We start from the raw sequence: 26,466 nt of genomic DNA, 5'->3' as shown, positions 1-26,466 counted from the left end.
AAGAAACTCTGGAAGATTTGCAATCCTTCACGTACCGGGGAAGCATCATTGATGACAAAAGAGGATCGGATGCAGACATAAAGGGTAGGATTGCCAGGAAAAGCCACATTCCTACAATTGAAGAATGTATGGAACTCAAGACAACTTTCAAGCAATATCAAAGTCAGAATCTTCAATACGAACGTCAAGACAGTTTTACTATACATAGCTGAAACTTGGAGAACCGCTGCAACCATTATCAAAAAGTACAAGTATTCATAATTAGTTATCTACGCAAGATACTCAACATCCATTGGCCGGATACCATCAGCAACAACCTGCTGTGGGAGAGAACAAACCAGCTTCCAGCTAAAGAGGAAATTAGGAAAATACGTTGGAAGTGGATAGGATATGCATTACGGAAATCACCAAACTGCATCACGAGACAAGCCTTTACTTGGAATCCTGAAGGTAAGCGGAAAAGTGGAAGACGAAAGAACACATTACATCGGGAAATAGAAGGAGATATGAAAATGATGGATGACAACTGGGAAGGTTTGCCCAGGACAGGGTTGGATGGCGAGTGCTGGTGGGCGGTCTATGCTCCTCCACGAGGATTAACAGGCGTAAGTAAGTAAGTAAGTTACAAAGTCAAGTAATAATAGTAACGGAAAAGAGTCCAACCATATCGAGATTGAGACAGCTACTCTAAAATAGAATTTAACCGAGATTACGCAATGTCACTGACCGACTGAAGTTAGACAAACACATTACTGGATGCTAACTCAGTGTTCAGAAAGTTAAGAGCTCTCTGAGTGTTATGAGTTTGGATCGGGGATGGATACTGTTGAAGAGCACCGTGCTTGAACAAAACTGTTGTCCAGTGCTTCCTAGTTTTGAATAGTTGTCTAACTAAGATCAGTTAGAAATGTAAACTACAAATTTATATATTTAAATGCACATTAGAAGATAATCAGCAAAAAAGTACTAGGATCTATAACATTAAAACCTAATCTTATAATAATAACATTCGTAAACTGGAATTACAAAAACTCAAAATTAAGTTATGTATATTATTCATCATTAGGAGTTTTGTTTTACCCTGAAATGGGACATTCAATGTCGCTTACCATTTCTATAATATGTCGAACTGCTATATCTTCAACTAAGGAAACAGTTTCAGGTAATGGATTTTCATCATCTCCAAAAGCATACAACATTGAACGTACTAAAACAGAAATAAATTAAATTTGTAATAACAGAATAATATATGTTACTTTCACGAGAAAACATTCGCTTCTTTCCACGATCATAAGTTGAATCTTGTTCTTCTTCATCCTCTAGCAGCTAAAAAACATTAAGATACGGTTTTAATATTCGATAATACTAGAATAAATATAAATTCTGTGGCCAAACTTTCACCTTGTTCTATGACAAATTAGGGTTAAATTTCTTTCTTTCAAGATCAGTTATTTTTATTTGTGCTTTTAACTTTCCATACGATTACATAAAAAGGTGAATAAGAAATTATTAGTACAATTTCCATATAGACGTCCAAATTTAGTAAATGGACTTAAAAGTAGGATACTTGAAACCGGTGTTTTGTTACCATGATTTATATACAACCAGATGCTCATTTTGAACTCCTTGAAAACAAATCCATTTCAATGTCTGCTAGGTAAAATTCAGTGTTTTTGAAGTCTTATCATATGTATATGTAACCTACTGGTACAGGGGATTGTTCACTAATTAGAAAATCATTGAGATCGATTTTATCTTGAGTAGTTAAATAATACGAACAAAAAGTACTATTTTTTTCTTAGATAAAACTTTTTTGAAAGATGAACGCATGTTAAGCACATCAATTGTACAGAAAGATACCACAACTCACACTTGAAGTAAACTCAAGGTCACTCATTTAGCCTAAAAAATAAGAAAACATAAAAGCACGGAATACAATCAAAATCAAATTTGATAAACTACAACGAAATCCATCTGATATAGAGAAAAACGCCTGCAGCTTCGAGTAGTAAACTTTTGAAATAACGTTTTGAGGGTAGGTTGTAGGAAATACTGTTTGTAAACTGATACAATATTGCATTTGTAAGAACAAGAAAATTTTGATAGTAACTAATTCATTTTAACAATTACTTTTCCATTACACTGGGTATGGCCGAAACGCTAACATTTTACTTGAATCAAATATTCAATTGAAAATAGCTAAAAGCTTACAAACAAGTGCTAGACAAATGTAAAATAAAATCACTCGATAGAAAAACTAGTTTAACTATCCACCACAGCATAGAGAGGAGCTGAACGCTAAAACACAAATAAAAATAACCCACACGATATCGATTTCTTCTAAAAACTTTATTACAAACGGAATTATTTAACTAATCTATTATAATTTCACTTTTAGGATTAATTACGCGTAACACTATTAATGGCATATTTAAATTTTCTAGAAACTCATTCATTGGAAAAAAGCAATATGAAATACGCTACTTCATAGATCAACGAATATAATAATAATATAAATGTTTGTGAATGCTTTAAGTCGGGTTTTGAAAGTTCAATATTATATTGTTTTATCAAAATACCAGTCAAAGGAAGCTTCAATTTTCCAAATAGAAATGAATTAAACTTTTATGATCAGTGATAGAAGTAATAAGGCTCGAAACTTTTGAAGTATCATTTTAACAAGGTACCCTTGCCGATTACAGCAGTTAGGCTCTGTGAGACATCTCTGTATCATCCTGTTGATATTTGCATTACCATTTGTTATTCAGACGAATGTTACAAGTCTAAATAAATAGGATTCGAAGTAGCATCGTCAATATATTTCATCTTGTTATGACTAAGTTAACCAAATCTATTATCAGGTATATTGAACCAAGTTACACCAACTCAAGGCTTGGATTAGTAAAATTCCGATCGGTGTGTTACAAAAGCCGGCAGTTGAAAAGTAAAGAAAGTAATGGCTGATATTAGTATTAATTAACAAAGATTATATATAATCTGAAACTATAAGAAACGAAATACTATTTCACTAAGGACATTGTTTTAAAATTTGAAGAAAAAAGACAGAAGAATGCGGTAATATTTTATTTCGATTATATTTTACACAAACAGAGCTACGTTTGAATAAAAAAAGATGAGGTAAGAATCACAGTTCAGCTACTAAAAAGTGCGAGATAAAATATGTGTGAAGTGAGAAGTGTACATACAGAGATAGGAACATATAAACAAATATTAAACTGATTGGATTCGGATTATCACATAGCTGCATAATAATACGTAATTACTTTCGTATAGAATACACATACACAATGAATAATTATTAAGACACTACCATAAATTAACTGAGATTTGAACCAATTATAAACCACACGTCATGGTGATAGCATCATAAAAATTTGAATATTTGCAGACACAGTCATATACAAGAAAGCAGTCAGACACCAAATAATAAAATAATGAAACACACAATTGAAGAGTAGCATCATAAAAGCAATCATTTTTAATAATCTCACTACTAATCCAACAAGTCCGTAAACCACATTTCTATATTATTATGAATGAGAAAAAAGATTAATAATAATAATAATAGCAACAATAATGGCTATAAGAGTGAATAAAAAAAATTCTAAATAACCGGTAACTTGTTTACAAACTGACGATCTTAAAACACTATCATAATTATTTATGTTAATGACAAAACCAATGGGTCAAGAAATCCATCTGTTAAGTTTACCGTAATTAACAGACGTCTAATAAAACAAATTGCATGTAAAATAATAAAGGCACGTAGTTATTTGAATAAAGCATTCAATAACAGTAACGAATACGAATGAAAGTGAACACGAAAAAGCATATTCCAAAAAGTTAGTAAAGGTAAACAAAACAAGAGACTGATACAAATGTATCAAGGAAGATAATTACATTGACTCCAAAATACATTCATGACTTCAGATACCTGAAACAAATAAGTATTATAAACACTGATATATATAGAAGCCCATAAAAATCTTAATCTGCCACAATAACCAATATACACAAGAATTAAAGCAACATCCTAAATAAATATGGTTACATAACAATCGAAATAAACTGTAAGATTAAAATAAAATAATCGTATGGTATATCGGTAAGAACACTGAACTTTTTAACAATAAACCTTCAACCGGAGTTTATATTAAATTTTATTTCAATATTTGTATTTCAAATAATATTTGCTTTTTAACACCTTTGATTTCTCGATTACGATCTGCGCCAAAGTTGTAATATTAAGGTAAAATGGATCAAGATTTATAAACTATGCTGATTATTCTTACTATGATAATGTTTTTCTCGTAAGCAGTTGATAATACGAGGCGTTGATAACGTGAACGCAGCTTTCAAGTACTCCATGAAATTCATCAACTGACAAACTCATAAATAACAGAACTTCAAAATACTTTTCAGACAATATCATTTATTTACTACTAAAATCCTGAACAAATTTCTGATGTCTATATTCACCAATAAGTGCTGAAGTTTTAGAACACAAAAGTGAGTTTAACGTCGAATCCCAACAGTCAGTCTCATTATTCAGCTCGTTTATTTGCATTGCTTAATGGAGTAAACTCAAGGTTTAGAACATAACTATTCTTTAATTGGGATCTTACGTATACTAGCATATAACCATGTATATTTTATAGTATGAACTATCGTTTTACACAAAAATTTCATACTTGGCTGCCCAGTCTGTTCTGGAACTCGGATTTGAATGAAAAAGACCAGGTGCTCTCGCTGAAGGACGGAAATAACCGATTCCATTTCCAGATAAAAATCCGACCCCAGATACTTCTATCTGACTGCGAAAATGACAAACATTTTGACCTTGACTGTTATCTATGACCGAATCAGGTTTTTTTGCCAAATTACCTGGATGGAAAAAGATGATGTACATAACCAGATTTATAATTAAAATGTTTACACAATAGTCACTATCATAGGAGCGAAATGCTGCATGTAAGAGGGCAGAATCGAACCTTTTTGCATAGATTTAACTAGTAAACTCTGCACAAACAGATAACATCAGTAAATCTGAATTTTGACGTGAATATCCACTCGATTCATTCGTCTGTCTTCGATTAGTGATGTATGGGAGAGAATGATAATGATTGGTTGTTTGCATAGTCAGACTCGTAGATAGTCGGCCAGGTGTTAGATGAGTTATATATCCCCTTATTATTATTATTATTACTCACTCATTATTGATTGTTCATTGTTGTTGAATTGTGTCGGGTTTTTGATGTGAAAATATATATACGTCGTGGTCAGGCTAATCACGTGTTCTTGATCTAAGTTGTGTTGGAGTCCTGTAGAATAGACACTGGGAGGGAATCTACTGTAGATATTCGTCTAAGATAAATTAACGTCCCTTACGTGTAAAAGTGAAAACCCAACCGTTATAACATTAGACGAAGTGAAACCGAGCGTTATAACAATTAGTTAAAAGACCTAGATACTGCTCATCATTTACTAGGGTTTTCCGATTATTTATCTAAGAAAGATCACAATTTGCTTTCATACACACTAGCTGTTCGGGAAACTAACATGACATGAGTACTGGATATGTAATAAAAAGGTGAATTTGAATTCGTTACGTTGAAGAGTTAAACAGAAATAAGAGCGAAATCCCTTAGCAGTACAACCAGACTGGGGTCAACTTGGGAGGAGAAAGGAAAAGAACATGGGGGATAAACAATAGTATGTGAGCACACGAAATAGTAACTTTTTTTAATTTGTGTAAAGCGAGCAAATTCACTTCGTTTGAGACAACCCTTCTGCTCTAAACTTAAGGACTTAAACCACAGAAAATCGAAACGTAGGATATGAAGCTTTAGAGGCATATAATACCTGGGATAAAGGTCTCAGTGTTATAATCATTTGTGATAGTTCAGTGAGGGGTTCCCAGAAATAAAACCATGTTTGTCAGGAATTTAATTCTGTGGATTTGCTAGTAACATGGACAAGTATAGAGAAAATTACTTACGGTAGATGTATGGTTCAATGAAATCTAAATAACAACATTTAGCAAGAAAAATAACTCGAACTAACCCCTCATATAACGAATTATTAAAATTACACTAAATGATTTCGTTGTAGTTTGTGTATTCCTATTTCAATTATTCGTTGATAAACAGTGTTTAAAACAAGTGAAACGTATAATACGAAATTTTACAGGATGACGTTGATGATTAACTGCATATTTCCACAATCAGAGTGCATGCAGTAGAAAATGATTAAGCAAGGAATGATAAAGACAAATACTGTCACTTGTGTGAGCAAACTGTTTTATTATGATTAAAATCAAATTATCTAACAAGTAGAATTTAATAATTCAACTGGACAAACATTTTAAGTTACCTTTCTTTGTATCACGTAACGTCTTACAAGCACTTTTAGACAGTGATTTAGGATCTATTTGTGTACTGTTGTTAGTTATGGACCACGGAAATAATACAGTATCGCTTAAATGATGAATTTTATTTTGCATCATGGTTAGAGCATTACTAACATTGGTTGAGTTAGATAAATTACCAACAGATTTGGGTGTATCGCCTAAAAGAACATGATGAAAAACTTATAAGCAACCATTACTGTGTATCACAAAAAGATAACTAAACAACCATAGGAAAAAATACGTGTAACTTTAGAAATAAAGAGTCAGTCAGCTACAACGTAGGACCAGGCACATTTATGCATCGGTCCAAGTTGCCATACCTCATTAACACAACAAGATGAACACCGGATTCATAAAAGTAGTTAATTCAATGGTGGTAACATATAGAAGAAAGATTGCAATAAGGATACAGTACAGGAAGAAAGAATTAGTTCGTGGAAAGAAAGATATGAAGCGATTTCAATTTCCTAGTTGAAAGGAAGACAGAGTGTATGTCAACAAGAGTCTCCAACCACTGGCTACGATAATCACGCGGACCCCAACCAAGTAGTCTGCATCTACCAACATGGCTCAGACTAGAAGTTAGTGACTTCAAGCACTGATGTCACGTTTCGGTTTGGCCGCCCCTAACTTTCTTCCAACCATCCCAAACGCCGGTTAGCATTGCACGTCGTGGTAATCAGTGTTCAGGCATACGTAACACACACAAATAAAGAAATGAGGTTCAAATGACTAATATATGGTTTGGTCACAAATACTTCAAAACTAGGCCTTATCACTTCAAGAGTAACAGTGTCTGAGTATCTTTTTATGTTCTCTCACTCATATAAAGGAGGCCGGTCTAAAGAAGCAGAGAAGCTGCAAAATGAATTATTGAAACATGTCGATACGTGTAAACGAACATGATTTTTGAAGCAAACGATCATACGAATAAAATCTAAAAAATTTTAATTGTCATTGAAATGCAATCAGTGAGTACATCAACATGTAAATGATAATAGTCAGTATACTATACATTAAAAAATATGGGACAGTAAACTAATTTAGTGAATAACATATGTGAACGTAAATGTGAGGTGAAATTACTAGTTAAATTTCTATACTTTGAAATTCCACTGAGGTGACTGATTGATAACCAATCGAGCTTTAAATATTTTACTGAGGGGTAAATCAGTTTTTAAACTGTTAAAATGTCAAACGAAGGATAGCCATAGAAACGATATTGCAATAGTATTATAACAGCAGTTTCTAGTTTTTCTAAATTAAAATCTGGCAAATAGCAGACACGAAACTAAATCTAACTAAAATATGCAGCTATAAAACTCACGTGTATTATTTATGTATGCATGAGCTGGATAGTCTACATAAGTCTGCACTGATGGATGATTCTCCTTATGACTGTCTGTTGGATGCTGCACTAACTTATCTAACGTTAGTAGAGTACATTGTGGCCTTTTTGATTTACTATTAACATGTCCAGGAAAGTAACGTGCCTTTGACTTATAAAATGATGCAGCCGATGTTATACTAGTAGGGTTCCCATTTGAGGGGATAAACTGATTAGACGGTGGAACAAGCGGTCTTGTTGTGGTTGTAGAACTAAACAATTTAGAGGAAAGAAACTAAATGAAAAATAAACTGTCAAATAAATTTAAAAATGAATTTTATTAAGAAGAAATACAGTTACAGTGATGCAACAGGTAATAACAAAGTAACATGAATAGAATTATGATAATACTATATGTTAACATTCCTTGATTCCTTTGGATGAACACATGAATCACGGTTTAATTGTTCCAGTGAAAATATGTATTACTATTAAACAATATATATTCATCCTATATGTACTGTTGATGATGATTTTCTGTTAATCTCATCTTGTAACAGTAACAACCCATGCTAGGTCTTGTTTTAACTTAGTTACATAGTAATGGAATATCTATAGTTAAATTTTTTTAACAATAATATAATCTTAAGTTCGTCTACTTCCTTGGGAATAATAAAATCAATCTTGAAACTAGATCTGATATCGTTTATTGCCCTCAGATTAACTTTAATTTCCCAGCGTACCCCATAAAATGCATACGCGACAGCAGTAGTATCACATAGCTTGGGAAGATTTAATGATGAGAAACTCAGCCTCAACTATATTAACACAGTGATTTATCAGTAAATTGATATCTCTGCATTGTAAACTGCGTCGTAACTAGCTAGAGAACACCAGCACACACTATAATATTTACAAACTTATAGACCGTTCCCGTACCGGATGTTGAGATTTGTAGTTAGCAGAAAGCGTAAATAATTAGTATTGATAGCTATTTATCCGGAAACATAACTGGTCTAGCAGGGAGTTGAGAGTGCGTGTTACTTATTCATACATATAAAAACAAGACAGATCAAACAACGAATGGCCGAAAATCTTTCATCCCATGCAATTAATTTGTCAATTTAATTCTTAAAAACGCAGCCAAATGAAAATATCGAGAATCTTATGATAGTTTACACTACAATCAGCTAGTGAATTTAAAAGGTATATTACAAAAGGAGTACAACATAACATTTGGTTATATAACGAGAGAAGTGATACCTTATGCTTCATAACATTCAGAATCTAAAAATTACTAGTTTAATAACAAATTTCCGTAAGTATTGGGAGAAAACCACTTGACCAGATGAGAACAAAGTGACTGACTTACTGTATTAGTTCGTCGATATCCAAAGAATCTCGTTTCTGGGTACTGCGAATATTACTATCAGGATGATCAGTTAATCGAGAACCATATCGTTGTTTTACTTCTTTTGTTAAATTACAACCATTCAAGATCGATGGAAATTGCTTAGTGAATTTAGATGTTGATAAAGGGATTTTGTTTAGTTCAGTCGTATTTTTCTGACTATACATCCGGTAAGTGGAGTTTTCGTCTTGCTGTCGAAGAAGTAATTGTGAAGAAATAGTAAATACTTTATGATGGACAATGAAACCGATGATGTATATATATTTATCTGTGACAGCAAATTGAATGCAACTATGTTGACACATTTCTCTCGAGCTACACTACATAAAAGATCTAAATACAGACTACATCCTAGAAACTAAAGTACGTCAGTATAAGAAAATGTAAAACATAGCAGTATTTACGGTAGGCATAATTAGTGGAACGATGATCTAAAATGCAAGAAAAGTCCAGACAAATGATAAACTGTGTCAAAGCCACACGCCATCCCAGAGACGATTGTGGATGGGTTGTCGTAATTATGAACCGCTCACCTAGTTCAAGTTACAGCCCACGTATCCCTGTCTTGGTCAGTACAAAAACACATATATATGCATGGGTCACAAGTATAGTTATTGAGCCTTGACAATGAGGCCTCCCTTCAAGTTATAAACTTTTTCCTCTTCATCTCCGGTTGATAAAATGTTAAAAGTACGGGTGTTGACTGAATCAAAATACATAAAACAACATGCCGGACGATAAATATCTATTAGTCATAAACAATTTCATACTAATATAAATTTATAATCTTCTTTTGAAGTTTTGTTTGTTACGTTACATTTTTAAAGAATATTCTACTTACGACAAAGAAGTGTTTTAAAATGAAGTCGATCAATAATAAGCAAATACTAAAAGTCATTAATACTTGCCTTATTTTTTTGCCTTTGTAAAATATTATAATTATGGACTTATAACTGTAGAGCCTGATGATGAAGTTATTGTAAACAATTGTTCGCTCAAATATTCTTCATTTTTAAAATACTAAAATCTTGAAAACCATGGCTTAGTACTTTCTGTTTTATTTTTATTTTGTGTAAATTCTAGGTTTATTTAATAAGAAATGATAGTGCGAGAGACATATTGGCAAGTGATAAAATTAATCATCTAACAAAATCTCTATAAGATGTAAACAACTAAATCAGGATTATAATTTGCTAGTTCATTTATTTAACCACTGTATCAGCTGTAAAAAAAACTTTTCTCGAAATAATATTCTTTTTATTTGTAAAATTTTAATTTAATATATCTTAAACTGCACTACTTTGACCGCTATTAAAAGTTGACCTTTGGACCGCTAGCATTTATTCAACAAGCACAATAAAACGATCCTTTTATTGTAGATATCGACAATCCAATCCAATACAATGAATATGTCTCCAAACGTAGCTGCTACTTTGACGTGGTGGTCAGCCTTGCCTAACGTCCCACAGAGTTAATTTGCCCAGAACAATTATTTTCCTTTAAGTCTTGCTAAGACAAGGTGTCGGTAAGGGAACCGAAAGATTACTAGCATCAAACTCATGGTCAGAGGGCGAAGTCGTACTGAGATTTAATTGTATTGGATTGATCCAAACTCAAGAATATATTAGAATAAACACTAATTTACGAAATTGATGCTGTACGTTTATGAACGATAAAACCAAAGAAACCTATCATTTCGTTTAACATAAAAATGATACCATGTGACAAGGTTAATGGTTACCTTAGTCACATAGTGAGTTGATTTAATGTAATTGCATTTCTACTCATACAATAGCAACTTAGTATGGAAAAATAGAATAATTACATTCTCTTTTGTTGCAGTCATTTTCTTTGAAGGTGGTTTTAAATCTGATTGGTCAGAATCGAAATTATCGAATAAACTGTCAGCTTCTAAGACTGGACATCGTCGATGTCCTGAATTTTTGCGTTTTGATATTAAGGCACCCTATCAAAGAAAACAAGAGAGATTATCTGATAATGCAAAAAAAGTCAAAATATGAGCTTTAAAAAACTAACTGCTTTTTAAAAACAGAGAACAAACTTTTCGATGAATTGTCAGAAAATACACATAACATAGATTCGATTTTAACCCCGCCTGCAGTCCCTCCGGAGGCTACTGCCGGTCCCAAGCCCGGATAAAGGAGGAGGGTTGGGCATGGGGTTAGCTTCCCCATTCCGTAGAAAACTAACTCGCTAAAAAAACGCTAACCAGAAAAAATTATTCAAACCTTTTAAACTCTGCCCTGGGAGCCAGAAGGTCTTCATTTAGAAGAGTTATGACGCTTCATGATGAAAACCGAGTTCCTTCGGAAGTTACGAGGCCGATGTCCCTTCTGACAACCAGAGCAACCATTTATTTAGGTACATGGAATACTCGTAAAATTTGGGACACCGAGAGAGTCTTCCAAATTGCTGCAGAAATGAGGAGATACAACCTAGAGGTGCTCGGGATCAGTGAAACACATTGGACGCAAGTTGGACAACAACGACTAACTTCAGGAGAGCTCCCGTTATACTCCGGCCATGAAGAAGAAAATGCCCCACATACACAAGGAGTTGCATTGATGCTGTCCATACAAGCACAAAATGCACTTATAGGATGGGAATCTCATGGACCAAGGATCATCAAAGCCTCCTTCAAAACAAAGAAAGAGGGCATTTCAATGAACATCATCCAATGCTATGCGCCTATCAACGACTACAATGAAGGCGCTAAAGATCAATTCTACGACAGGCTGCAGTCAATCATCGAGAAGTGCCCAACAAAGGACCTGACCATTCTGATGGGAGATTTAAATGCCAAGGTTGGAACGGACAACACTGGATATGAAGACATCATAGGACGACACGGACTGGGAGAAAGGAACGAAAATGGTGAGAGATTTGCAAACCTATGTGCCTTCAATAAACTGGTCATAGGCGGCACCATATTCCCACATAAACGCATTCACAAAATCACATGGACTTCACCGGATAACACCACGCAAAACCAAATCGACCATATCTGCACCAACAAAACGTTCAGGAGGACGTGCGAATCAAGGTAGGAGCTGATATAAAATCAGATCATCATTTGCTGGTCGCCAAGCTGAAATTGAAACTCGAGAAGTACTGGATAATGGGGCAAACAATATCACAAAAGTTCAATACGGCTTTTCTTCGGGATACTGACAAACTCAACAAATTCAAGATAGTCCTCAGCAATAAATTCCAGGACTTTCATGATCTACTCAATGGAGAACGAACTACTATGGAGAGCAACTGAACGGGGATCAAGGAAGCAATCACTTCAACATGCCATGAGGTCCTTAGCCACAAGAAGCAACATCACAAGGAATGGATCACTGTTGATACACTGGATAAGATTCAAGAAAGGAGGAACAAGAAGGCAGCAATCAATACCAGCCGAACAAGAGCAGAAAAAGCCAAGGCACAAGCTGAATACACAGAAGTAAACAAGCAAGTGAAGAGGAGCATCAGAAATGACAAACGTAAATATGTGGAAGATTTAGCAATGACTGCGGAAAAGGCTGCAAGAGAAGGAAACATGAGACAACTGTATGACACGACAAAGAAACTGTCTGGAAATCACCGCAAACCAGAACGACCTGTGAAAAGCAAGGAAGGCGAGGTAATCACCAACATTGAAGAGCAACAAAACAGGTGGTTAGAACACTTCAAAGAACTCTTGAATCGACCAGCCCCACTGAACCCACTCAATATCGAAGCAGCACCCACGGACCTCCCAATCAACTGAATGGAATTTATCACTCTACATCAACTTCATTGACTACGAAAAAGCATTTGATAGCGTGGACAGAACAACACTATGGAAGCTTCTTCGACACTACGGCGTGCCTCAGAAGATAGTCAATATCATACAGAATTCATATGACGGATCAAACTGCAAAATCGTGCATGGAGGACAATTGACAAAGTCGTTCGAGGTAAAGACCGGTGTCAGGTAAGGTTGCTTACTCTCACCCTTTCTCTTTCTCCTGCTGATCGACTGGATCATGAAGACGTCAATATCTAGGGGGGAGCTTGTGATGCAGTGGACAGCTAGGATGCAGCTGGACGATCTAGACTTCGCAGATGATCTGGCCTTTCTATCCCAAACGCAACAACAAATGCAGGAGATGACGAACAGTGTGGCAACAGCCTTGGCAGCAGTATGTCTCAACATACACAAGGGGAAAAGCAAGATTCTCCGATACAACACAGCATGCACCAACCCAATCACAATTGACTGAGAAGATTTGGAAGATGTAAAAACCTTTACTTATCTGGGCAGCATCATTGATCAACATGGTGGATCTGATGCGGATGTGAAAGCGCGGATCGGTGAAGCAAGAGCAGTATATTTACGACTGAAGGACATCTGGAATTCAAAACAACTGTCTGTCAAACAACACCAAGGTCGGAATTTTCAATACAAATGTCAAGACAGTTCTACTGTATGGGGCGGAAACCTGGAGAACTACGAAAGCCATCATCCAGAAAATACAGGTGTTTATTAACAGTTGTCTACACAAAATACTTCGGATCCGTTGGCCGGACACTATTAGCAACAACCAACTGTGGTAGAGAACAAACCAGATCCCAGCGGAGGAAGAAATTAGGAAGAGGCGCTGGAAGTGGATAGGACACATATTGAGGAAAGCACCCAATTGCGTCACAAGACATGCCCTAACATGGAATCCTCAAGGCCAAAGGAAGAGAGGAAGACCAAAGAACATATTACGCCGGGAAATGGAAATAGTCATGAGAAAAATGAACAAGAATTGGGTGGAACTAGAAAAGAAGGCCCAGGACAGAGTGGGTTTGAGAGTGCTGGTCGGCGGCCTATGCTCCGTTAGGAGTAACAGGTGTAAGTAAGTAAGATTCGATTTTACAAGGTTTTAACTGAAAAATAGTAATTTGTGAAAAAGGCCTCATTTACATGTTAAATGACAATTGACTAACATATTTATCACGTGCAGATCCGTGTACTTTTCTTCGAGTCACACTCTTAGTGTGAGTGCCAGTGATATTATCCAACTGCCCAAATTGATGTAGGCACAGTTTTGGTTGAACCTGTAACTTGATGGTTTACAGCTGAACGTCTTAATCAATGAGCTGTAGCCTATTCCTATGTACAGTCTATCGACTTGTAATTCGTATAACTACATAAGTGGTCAGTCAATCGACAAATACTCTATTTGATAATGCATTTATAATTTCAGAATAATAAAATAACAGTGTGAAAACTATAACATTATTTCTCAGCCACTTTATTAACGTAATTTTAGAGACTTGATAAGTTTTATCACTGATTAAAGTTAGTCGATTAGTCACTCAGAAGCAGCAAAGAATCTGGCAAATTTTTACATCGATTCAGGTCGTTATATTCAATTAACACAGAAGTATGAAACTGTCAGGTTAAATCTTAGAATGGTAAAGATTGTAACAGCATTAATGGTAATAGAAAAAGTTACTTATTTGAGATACAACATTGGAAGATATAAGTGAAATAATAAAAACAATACATGATGAATTTAAAAACTCAGGATTTAAGGAAGAATAAAGAGTGAATGCACCTGGAACACTGCGAAAGATTCTGAGCTATATCATTCAAAGTCTCTACCAACTGGATACAATAATCACGAAACCTAAGACCAGCGTTTTCTGTCGAATACCTAAATCTTTTAAGATAAATAGCTCTGCAAATCTTCGACATTAATGTTGATATGGTTAGTTTTACTGAACACACTCGGTAAACTATCTGCATCAGATCATATTTAGACTCGCCGCGCTTTGTGTCTTCTACGATAAGTGGTCAGATTAAGTTCCATACACTACGATAGATCGACCTATAATTAAAACGAATTTTCTTAGCCTGTAATTCTTGATTTCTAGTTTGATTGGCAATAATATTATTGCGTAAGAATAGAATTTGAACAGAGGTATTTTCAAAGTCTGCGTATCCGATATTCTCTTTATGTTAATATGCAGAAATTCACAAAAGAATATAAGGTTATAGTAAATTCTTAGAATTCATAGAAAGTATTAAAATAGAAGACAGCTTACAGATTTAGGATATTTAAGTGAATCGGTGAGAAGCTGATTTTTGTCAACTGTACAATCTGTATTCAGATCCGTTTTACTAATTGTATGGTTCGAAATTAAGTTTTCAAATCGATGAACCTTATTATCAGTATAATGATCGTGTAGTCTGTCATTTTCAGCAGTTTCGTTCAATGTTGCAAAAAGACTTGGTAGTGGATCTTCTAACTGTAAAACAGCTCCTTTACGTTCTAAAAGTATATAATAATAGAGAATATCGGATTTATTTTATCAGTCAATACAAAATAAATGAATTACCTCAAAGATCAAAATTTATATCTCTGTAAAAACATATAAGTAAATAACCACCAATATGGACATCAAGTGCCGTGTAAGCAACTTATGAAAAATCAAGAAAATTGTTTCCTCAAACTAAAGAGAAATCATAAAGAAAACAGAAGTGATGCAGGAACAAGTTTATTTCATACAAATCCGTTTTGACAGAATCATCATTTCATGACAGCCAGGTCATCGATACTCATAATCAGCTATCAATGATTATCGACGTAGAGACTGGCACAACTATCAGTTATCCATATTTTTCATGCATCAAGAGAGTATTTGATTGCTAATTTTATAAACTACACTTGTTATGCGATTGGAAAATACCAAACGTGATAGTGAACCCGATGGGTGTACAAAATAGTGAGATTGGAATCACTTCAAAACAATGCTCTCGATATTCTTGACCCAGCTCCTTAATTATTAATAAGACGAAATTTAGCCTGTGATGATTGTCTTTTATGGAAAAATAGGACTTTGCGTGCAGATATTCTTTTCGTTGATTAGTAATTCCACATAAATAACCATAAGTTTAAATAAATCTTATATCGAATGGAAATCAAAACTGAATGGAATAATTCTGAATATAGTAGAACAATATACTGAAATATATAATAACTAAATTCGTTAAAATTCAAGTGATTATTGATATGAACGATTATCACACTGAATTAATTACAAATCTTACTCTGAACTACTTTTTATTATATTATCAAGCCCAAGTTAAAATACCTTATTAACACAACAAAACAAAATTAAGAGGATGAATAGCAAAGGAGTTGAAATAATGCAGTGACAATTATAATTTTTTTAAAAAAAACTAAACATTCAGAATATAATTCAAAAAGGCATAATAATAATAATAATAATAATAATAATAAGGTATATATGAAGGAATATTGAGGATAAATATACGGAGGAAGACAAAGAGTGAACGTATTTGCATCATTGTCAACAATTCTGAGTTATATTATCCAACATCAACCACTGATCGCAGTAATTGTGCAGACTCCTACTAGGTAGTCTGCATCTAAAAACACTGTACAGTCAATTTAACGACTTCATGGACTGATGCTATGTTTTGGTTTTGCAACTCCCACTAGTTTCTTTCCAGTGTACTTCTATACTAGCTATTATTGCCTGTTGAAGTAGGCAGTGGTTAGACCTACGCACCACAAGTCCCAGTCATCTTAGTTAATGAAGGTTTACAAATTCGTTGACCAATTTGTCACCTTTGCTTAACCTCAGTATTGCTTAGTTAGTTATTCTACTTATTTATTTATTTAAACACATAAACATCGGTAAAGGGGGGGGGACCAAATACATATGTGTCACACAATAACAATGAGGTTGTGAAGAGATAGACAATGGAGGCTGAGTATACTAAACGATGAACAACAATAAACAGAAATTAGTGTACAAGAGTGAAATAATGATAATGGGAGAAACAGTTAGGTTGGCAAAAATATAACCAGAAAGGATTCTTCCAATGAAAGAAGTTACTTTTACTTTTATGAAAAAAGTAAAGGAAGGTTACAGCACAATCATCACTGGCTTCTATACCTAGCCATCCCTGATAATGTCTCTAACCACTGTGCTGCACCACATCTAGGACGCCAACCAGGGATATTGAAGGATCGACAGAAACCAGTCCTGTACAGCTTTCTTTCATACCACGACACAATGTCATACAATGACCACCTTTCCGCTTTTCCAACCGGTCCAAGTGTCGGCAAATAATGCACGACGAGGAATTCTCTGGGACGACATTCGTAAAACGTGTTCAAGCCATCGAAGTCAATGTTTCAAGATGGTGACATCGATTGCATTATCATCTCTGTGCCCGAACACACGATGCCGAACTTCTGCATTACTTACATGGTGTTGCCACTGGATGTCAGCAATCCTTCGGAGACAACGATGATCGAACACAGAGAGTCGTCTAACGTCCTCAACTCGGAGATGCCAGGTTTCACAAGCATAGAGCAGAACTGCTCTCACCGACGCGTTGTAGATCCGACCTTTTACAGCCAGACTAACATCACGAAGGCGCCAAAGATAGCCCAGATTGGCATAAGCCTCTCTGGCTTTCACTATATGTATATTGGTCTCATCACTCACGCCACCACCAGCACTTATGCAGCCACCTAGATACACGAACTTCTCGACTACTTCTATCTGCTCACCATCCAGGGTGAGTACAGGATCAGGGTCCTGTAAGTCTAGAAGGTGCAAAGTACGTACCATACTTACGGACACTGATTGCCAACTGATTAAGTGCGGATTGCATGGCTTGGGCATTATCGCACAGTAAGACAACATCATTCGCATACTCAAGGTCGAGAAGTCTTTCTCCAGGCAACAGATCCACACCACCATTACATCCATCAGAGCTGTTTCCAGAGTGTCATCGATGGCAAAGTTGAAGAGGAATGGTGAGATTGGGCAACCCTGCCTAACCCCACTGCTCGAATGGAACAATGGAGAGAGGTGGTTGTATGCCCTCACTTTACCTGAGGTGTTTGTATATAGGGCTTTCAACATGTCAATAAACTTCTCAGGCACACTCTTCTTCAATAGACAATCCCAGAGAACAGTCCTGTCCAACGAATCGAAGGCAACCCTGATGTCAAGAGACATTACGATTGTTGTATTTATTTACTTGAACACATAAACATCGGTACAAGGAGGCACCAAGTAGATATGTGCCATATAAATCATTCGATTTGTGTGAAGGCTGTGATACTGTCCGAGTGCCCAGATAGAAGCAGGTGGTTATCTTAGGGGGCCACACCCCGAGCCTTTGACCTAAAGGTCTAACCCACAAGGCAGTGGAGCATCGTAAGGAGATGCAGTCCCATGGTAGCCGGTGACCGAAAATCGGTTCATACGCCATTTGTTACCGCAGGATACTGGAGCCCATGTACACCATTGGTTTGGAGTCCGGTTAAAGCGCTGGACATTCGCTTTTCGTCCTCTGAATTTCGTAAACAACACCCCTGCCACGAGAAGGCAGTGAGTAGGACTTCCCTGGCAGAGGCTGTATACGCGTGGCCGTGTGAGAGCATTTCGAGAGGGAGGGTGTGATCAATCTTAGTCTAGGCCATACCAGGGCATTTGGGGGCCTGTGATAAGTATGACGGTGTTCTAACATTTGGCGGAGGGTGAAGATATAATCAAGACATCCTCGACCAGAACGAAAACCAGCCTGCTCCTCACGAGTCAATCTTTCTCGGTTTTTGAACAACCTACGAAGTATGATAATTCCACCTGTAGCTTTCTCAGAGTTACTGCCGGTCCCAAGCCCGGATAAAGGAGGAGGGTTGGGCATGGGGTTAGCTTCCCCATTCCGTAGAAAACTAACTCGCTAAAAAAACGCTAACCAGAAAAAATTATTCAAACCTTTTAAACTCTGCCCTGGGAGCCAGAAGGTCTTCATTTAGAAGAGTTATGACGCTTCATGATGAAAACCGAGTTCCTTCGGAAGTTACGAGGCCGATGTCCCTTCTGACAACCAGAGCAACCATTTATTTAGGTACATGGAATACTCGTAAAATTTGGGACACCGAGAGAGTCTTCCAAATTGCTGCAGAAATGAGGAGATATAATTTGGCAGTACTGGGAATCAGCGAAACCTATTGGACCCAAGCTGGACAACAAAGGCTAAATACGAGAGAGATGCTGCTATACTCCAGTCATGAAGAGGAAAATGCTCCGCACACTCAGGGAGTGCCCAAGAAACGACCTCACTATTCTAATGGGAGATCTAAATGCCAAAGTCGGAATAGACAACACCAGATTTGAAGATATTGTGGGACGACATGGACTGGGAGAGAGAAACGAAAATGGAGAAAGATTTGCAAATCTGTGTGTACTCAACAAATTGGTCATAGGAGGCACAATATTTCCACACAAACGTATACAAAAAGCTACATGGATCTCACCGGACCACACTACAGAGAACCAGATAGATCATATCTGCATCAATAAAAAATTCCGAAGGACAATGGAAGATGTGAGAACCAGGAGAGGAGCTGATATAGCTTCAGATCACCACCTAGTTGTGGCCAACTTAAAACTGAAGCTAAAGAAAAACTGGACAACTGGACAAACAGCACTACAAAGGTTCAATACAACCTCCCTTCGAGATACTAACAATATCAACGAATTCAAGATAGCTCTCAACAACAGGTTCCAAGCCTTACAGGACCTACTGAATGCAGAAGAAACTACTATGGAGGACAACTAGAAAAGTATAAAAGAGGCATTAAATTCAACGTGTCAAGAGGTTCTGGGTCTAAAGAAGTACCATCATAAGGAATGGATCTCTATAGAAACACTGGACAACATCAAAGAAGAACAAGAAGACAACAATTAACAGCAGCCGAACACGAACAGAGAAAGTCCAAGCACAAGCTGAATACATGGAAGCAAACAAGCAAGTGAAGAAGAGGATTAGAGCCGACAGGAAGAAATACGTGGAAGAATTAGCAACGACGGCAGAAAAAGCTTCTAGAGAAGGAAATATGAAACAGCTTTACGATACAACGAAGAAACTAGCAGGGAAATACAGTTAACCAGAGAGACCGGTCAAGGACAAGCAAGGCAGGCCAATCACTGAAATTCAACAACAGCGGAACAGATGGGTAGAGTACTTCAAGGAACTCCTGAATAGGCCGGCTCCAATGAATCCACCGGACATCGAAGCAGCACACGCAGATCTTCCTATAGATGTCAATCCACCAACGACGGAAGAAATCAGGATAGCCATCAGACAAATCAAGAACGGGAAAGCAGCAGTACCCGACAACATACCAGCTGAAGCACTGAAATCAGACGTCGAAGTAATCACAAGCATGCTTTACCTTCTATTCAAAAAGATTTGGAAGGAGGAACAAGTGCCGATGGACTGGAAAGAAGGGCACCTCGTCAAGATTCCAAAGAAAAGAGATCTGAGCAAATGTGAAGACTACAGAGACATTACACTACTGCCGATATCAGGGAAAGTCTTTAACAGAGTTTTGCTGAACCGGATGAAAGATGCAGTAGACGCCCAACTGCGAGATCAACAAGCTGGATTCCGTAAGGATCGGTCGTGCACAGACCAAACTGCGATACTACGGATAATCGTTGAACAACCAATTGAATGGAACTCGTCACTGTACATCAACTATGAAAAGGCATTTGACAGTGTGGATAGGAGGACGTTATGGAAACTTCTTCGACACTATGTAGTTCATGAGATTGTCAATATTATCCGCAACTCATACGACGGACTACAGTGCAAAGTCGTGCATGGAGGACAGCTAACAGAAGCATTCCAAGTAAGAATCCGAGTCAAACAAAGATGTCTACTCTCCCCCTTCCTTTTTCTTCTGGTGGTCGACTGGATTATGAGGACCTCGACATCTGAAGGAAAACACGGAATACAATGGACAGCTCAGATTCAATTAGACGATTTGGACTTCGCAGATGACCTAGCCCTCCTACTGCATACACACGAACAAATGCAGACAAAGACAGCCAGTGTAGCAGCAGTCTCTGCATCAGTAGGCCTCAACATACACAAAGGGAAAACCAAGGTCCTCAAATTCAAAGCGGAGAACAGCAATCTAATCACTCTCGATGGCGAAACTCTGGAAGATGTAGAATCTTTCACATACCTGGGAAGCATCATCGATGAACAAGGAGGCTCAGATGCAGACGTAAAGGCAAGGATTGGCAAAGGAAGGGTCGCATTCCTACAATTGAAGAACATATGGAACTCGAAACAACTTTCAACCAATATCAAAGTGAGAATCTTTAATACCAACGTCAAGGCAGTTTTACTGTATGGAGCTGAAACTTGGAGAACTACAACAACCACCATCAAGAAGGTACAAGTATTTATGAATAGCTGTTTTCGCAAGATACTCAACATCCATTGGCCGGATACCATCAGCAACAGCCTTTTGTGGGAGAGAACAAATCAGCTTCCAGATGAAGAAGAAATTAGGAAAAGACGATGGAAATGGATAGGTCATACACTACGCAAATCGTCAAACTGCATCACGAGACAAGCCCTAACTTGGAATCCTGAAGGAAGGCCAAAGAACACATTACGTTGGGAAATAAAAGCAGATATAAAAAGGATGAATAACAACTGGAAGGAGCTGGAAAGGATTGTCCAGGACAGGGTTGAATGGCGAATGCTGGTGAGCGGCCTATGTTCCTTCACGAGGAGTAACAGGAAAAAGCAATCAAGCATACGAAGTATGATGGAAGCCAATAGTTTGGACGCAATCGGAAGTAGACTAATCCCCTGATAGTTGTTACAGAGACGATGTGAACCGTTTTTAAAGATTCTCACTCGATAAATTAACCTCGTGATAGGAGAACAACTCCTGAAAAGTTAGGCGAAGAAAGTGTAATTTCCAGGAGAATATAAATGACGAAATTAAAGAAAGATTATAGTATAAAACACTGATGAACTCGACTTAAGGTTAACAGTTCTGATGACGGTTCACTATAAGTCGAGAACCGTCACAAAGTCTATTTACTTCTTTGGTTCGCTTTTTAAAAATAAACACTGCCATAGACCTCAGCCAACGGAGTCATATATTACCTTTAGGTTAAGATATATCATTATTATAAGACATCCGTAACTATAAGTATTTCCTAAAACCTGATGAAGTGTGAGTACTTGAAAACCTATACTTAACATCCAGATGTGAAATTAGCCCGGTTTACCGTAGGTTGATGTTCATGAAAGTCTAATAACTGTCAGATGATTATGGAGGCCCATATTTTAGACAAGACATTAGTCAAAGTGATTCCTGTATTTATCATAAGGGGATTTTACCTCTCATATACTGGGACGATTGGTTCGGGACTGATCAAACGGGATTACATCGAAACTCTAACATGTATGCCTGTCAACTGGGTTGTTAAAACTAAATAACCATTCTTAAAGACCTATAGAATAAACCTATCAGGTCCTGCTGCTGTCCGTCTAGGGTTATATTGATAACAATACTAAAATGGACACGATCTCAAAGGTTAGAGAGAGTTTCTAGTGACCGAGAACTTACTGATATCATGAACGCGTCACAAAACACTGACGTGTATTGAATAAATGAAAGAACGAATGTAGTGCATGATGAATGCAAATACTGTCTACTGATATCGAGTAAATATCAGTATCAAGAGAAAAATACTTAAATGCAAAACATATTTTATTATCCCATCGTCAATCGAATAGTTCGATATTGATTTATTTCCCAAACTAGATTTCGTATCGTGTTAGTTGAATTTAGATAATATTTAGCCTACATTTTTAAAGTCTTTTAGAATCAACAAAATAATCAATTTATTCATGACCTTTTACGATGAAATCTCTCGAAGATACTACTTTAACTGTTTTTCCATTAATAATAAAAGGTGCTTTGGATACCTACCTATTGACATATTTCGACAAGATAAGATTGGTTTTCTCAGAAGACTATTTCTGTAAGCCCAAACATACCGAGTTCTAGAATATCTTGTGTGCAAACACTGTCTTTTCGAAGAAATAGATGGATAGGAAAAAGCCTGACCAATTATAAAAACAAATGCAATAAAAATTCTATATTGTATGTAATCTTAAACTACATCATCGTCGTAAATAAATAGTGACTACTATTAAAGTGTACTGAATTTTCAGATGACTTCAAATAAATCATTCCAAAGCTACGCAAACTAAAAAGATCAAAAATAGTACTGTCAACTATGTTGTGCATTTTGGAGTGATATATAATAAAAGATACACATGGTTTTCGTTAGGGATTTTATAAGAGGTATGTGAGAGACTACAGTTTTTTACTGAACAACTTGAACGAATTTATTAACGATTATTAAAAACTGCTCTAATCAGAGCTATATGATCGGATATCAAAATGAAGCATACTTGATGTCAGATATTTAAATGTAATTTGTAGAAGATTCAGGATTTGCTCATAGATCTTTTTGTCAACGAAACTCAAACTTCTTTGAGTGATAGAGAGTATTATTCAGTCAAACTAGTTGTACTAAGTAGGTTTGTCTGAAAATCCTTTCAGACGATAACGAAAAGAAACGTAGCATAAAACTGGCTGTAAATTATCAGTATGAAAAAGTGAAAAATTACCTTGTATGTCTGTAAACGGATGTTCTGAGAGATCTTTATTGTTTTTAGATGAGTTATTTTCAACTTCTCTTTGTAAATTGCAATCATCATGATTGAGTGAGCCAGTTTCCATTTGATTATCATTTGATGAGTTTATAATAACCGTTTGATGAGTAGATTGAGACTCTTTTAATTTTTGTGAAGTGGTAATTCCTAAATTCGAATTTTTTGACAATGATTTTTGTTTTCTGTTTAAATCTGTAGATTTTTTCTCTAAATCTTGAGATACATTCTGTACTTTGTCGCCATTATTCGCAGAAGATATGATTCCTTTGAAAGCTTGGATAGTTTTGAAATAAGGTCGCTTTAATGCCTAGAGATAAAAGAAGTCGACCAATAACAGGAAACAGAATTGGAAAATGCTTATTTATTAACATTGGTATATGGAGTAATATTAAAATTCTAACTATGTATCATTCAGGTTTAAACACATACTCAGGCAAAGTCCAACACTGAACGACTAACATCATCTCATTTATAACTGAAAAATGGTGTAAACTGTACACATAAATCAACGTTTAGTTTCCACACTAATATTCATAAAAAGTAACACTAATGGGAAAACACTTTAAACTGAGACAAAATATAAATAAAATTCCAGTATAAAGGTATATAAAGAGGTATTTGAATATTCTGTTTTAAAATTATACAGACACATCAACCGACTGTAAACATTTCAGTCGTTTCGAATTACAAACACTAAGTATGACATACATTACATACCTGTATATAAACCAACAATGGTCGTCAGTAAATATAGAGAAAAATGAGTAATCCAAAAGATGAAATGTAGCAGATATGCAAAAGTAATAAACAACATATTTCAAGTGTGAGATACTATTGTGCTGAAGAGTTTTTAACTGACGAATATTATTATGTAAAAGTGAATATGCAATGTTAGGGATTGAGTTTATGCATCTAAATGAACTGAGGATATGTGCTTACAACTCAGAAAACTGCATTTGACAAGTATCATAATCTACCGAAAGGATTTGGATGATCAGGATAAATAATTAAATCCAAGAACTATGATGAACTGCAAAATCAAGTTTTGTTTAAAATAGAAGCCTATGATATGTGAGGTCAGAAATATTGGGAGAATAACTTTGGTGAAAAGTCATTAATCATCTAGACTGAGAAAATAAAGGACGACGTAGTGTACTAGAAACGAAAAGCTACCAGGTTTTATCCCACTATTTTTATAAACTAAGAGGAAAACTGTTCCAGAATTTTTTATTCCATGTAACTGGTTGATTTAAATTCAGCAAGCAAAATGATATATTTATCATAGTATAAGTGGAAATATTTAGATCCAAAACTCCGAAAAATTTATGAATTATAAAGCGTTAGAATTCTCTTACTTCACGTGCCGTTGGTCGATACTTGGGATTCCAAGAAATCAAATCCAGAATGAGCTGAATACCTTCATGATTAGCATTCGGAATCAAAGTATGCAAAGGGACTGGAGAACATTGTGGAAATTTAAAATTCATAGCGGCCGCTAGTTGATATCCTTCAGGCCAGCCACCCTATATATTTAATGTATAAGTAGCAAACAATAAAGTCTGAGATTTGTGAGGGAAATAGATATCTACTGGTGAAAAGTATGTTGATCACACAGATCGACTGACTACCTTGTTTCAAATAAATAAATAAGATTTTTACATAAATACTTAAATAATAGAAAAATTCGCAATCATAGTCTGTAAGTAGAAAAAGAGTAGCATTTACATAGTTATAATGATGGAGTGGAAATTTCTTAAGATACTCGAATGTTCACTCGAAAAAACGAACAGTTAAAATAATCAACATAGTTTTGAAAACCGAGGTGAACCACATGGCAGATAAAGTTTGTCTATGTTGAATATTTATATTGACTATAACGAGAGATCTGTGGTGGAGTATACACGATGTCAAGATACATCCAAATTTCTGTAAATGCTAATACTTCATCCAAGATTTGGCCGCTTAGATTAAAAAGGCAAATATCATATTTTCCTAAATTCTGATAAACACTTTGGAAGGGTTTATCTGGTTCACTGCTCTAGAAATTCTGACCACAAAACCTCATGGTCGTTACTGTTTATCTGAGGGCTGGTAATACCGATGTACGAAGAGAATTTAAACCTACAAAAACTAAGCTACTGCCTCAACACCAACCTATTTAACCAGGTCACCAAACCGTTGCCTTTTAAAGATGAAAACAATATGCTGGTCAGAGAAACGGTGAGAACGCATCAAGTGGTATAGTGAACTGAGATTCATATATACCTTCAAAAATTGCTCATGTAATTTATGTGATAATCATTGGGGTAGATGCTAATTTTTTGAAGGTTGTGGGTGGATTGAATGAAGTAGTAATTATTATGTACATACTCTCAGATACTTCAAAACTGTCATATGTTTACTTGCTGTATTTTTGAAATCAGTAATAATGACATAGGTCAGTCAGTCAGTAACAATGCAGAACTTCATACGTACGTACATCAGTTCGAGTTGCCACACCACATTAGCACAGAGATGCAGTTGTCGATTCGAATTCCGTAGTGGTAGAGGTAGTAAGAGCAAAACAGTAATCGGAAACATTAGGGCTTGAAGATGTTATTCAAAGAGTATAATACAGTGAAATAAATTTGGAAAGAGAAAAAAAAGAAAGGGACATGAAGAATTCAGAAGATTATAATTTTGGGGGAGCACAAAGAGTGGAT

At 35.9% G+C, this 26,466-nt stretch overlaps 1 protein-coding gene across 2 annotated transcripts in view; it reads right to left on the bottom strand.

Moving 5' to 3' along the window:
- MS3_00003535 (uncharacterized protein) overlaps positions 1–26,466 on the bottom strand; it is a gene marked incomplete at its 5' end in the record, with an annotated part of 34,806 nt that overhangs the window by 1,446 nt on the left and 6,894 nt on the right. Inside the window, 11 exons of one of the 2 annotated variants that reach the window (XM_051211359.1) lie at positions 1,110–1,207; positions 1,257–3,955; positions 4,713–4,905; positions 6,394–6,588; positions 7,758–8,029; positions 9,130–9,359; positions 10,994–11,134; positions 15,259–15,485; positions 23,013–23,145; positions 23,720–24,071; positions 25,120–25,287. In XM_051211359.1, coding sequence (XP_051071413.1) covers positions 3,940–3,955; positions 4,713–4,905; positions 6,394–6,588; positions 7,758–8,029; positions 9,130–9,359; positions 10,994–11,134; positions 15,259–15,485; positions 23,013–23,145; positions 23,720–23,842 — 1,530 coding nt within the window. In that variant the 3' untranslated portion in view covers positions 1,110–1,207; positions 1,257–3,939. The remainder of the gene's footprint in view (positions 1–1,109; positions 1,208–1,256; positions 3,956–4,712; positions 4,906–6,393; positions 6,589–7,757; positions 8,030–9,129; positions 9,360–10,993; positions 11,135–15,258; positions 15,486–23,012; positions 23,146–23,719; positions 24,072–25,119; positions 25,288–26,466) is intronic. The other variant, XM_035733155.2, reaches the window with a different exon arrangement.

The sequence above is a fragment of the Schistosoma haematobium genome, chromosome ZW (assembly GCF_000699445.3).
Source record: "Schistosoma haematobium chromosome ZW, whole genome shotgun sequence".
Classification (NCBI taxonomy): domain Eukaryota; kingdom Metazoa; phylum Platyhelminthes; class Trematoda; order Strigeidida; family Schistosomatidae; genus Schistosoma; species Schistosoma haematobium.
Note: the sequence above shows the minus strand (reverse complement) of the source record. Positions and strands in the feature narration are given on the sequence as shown.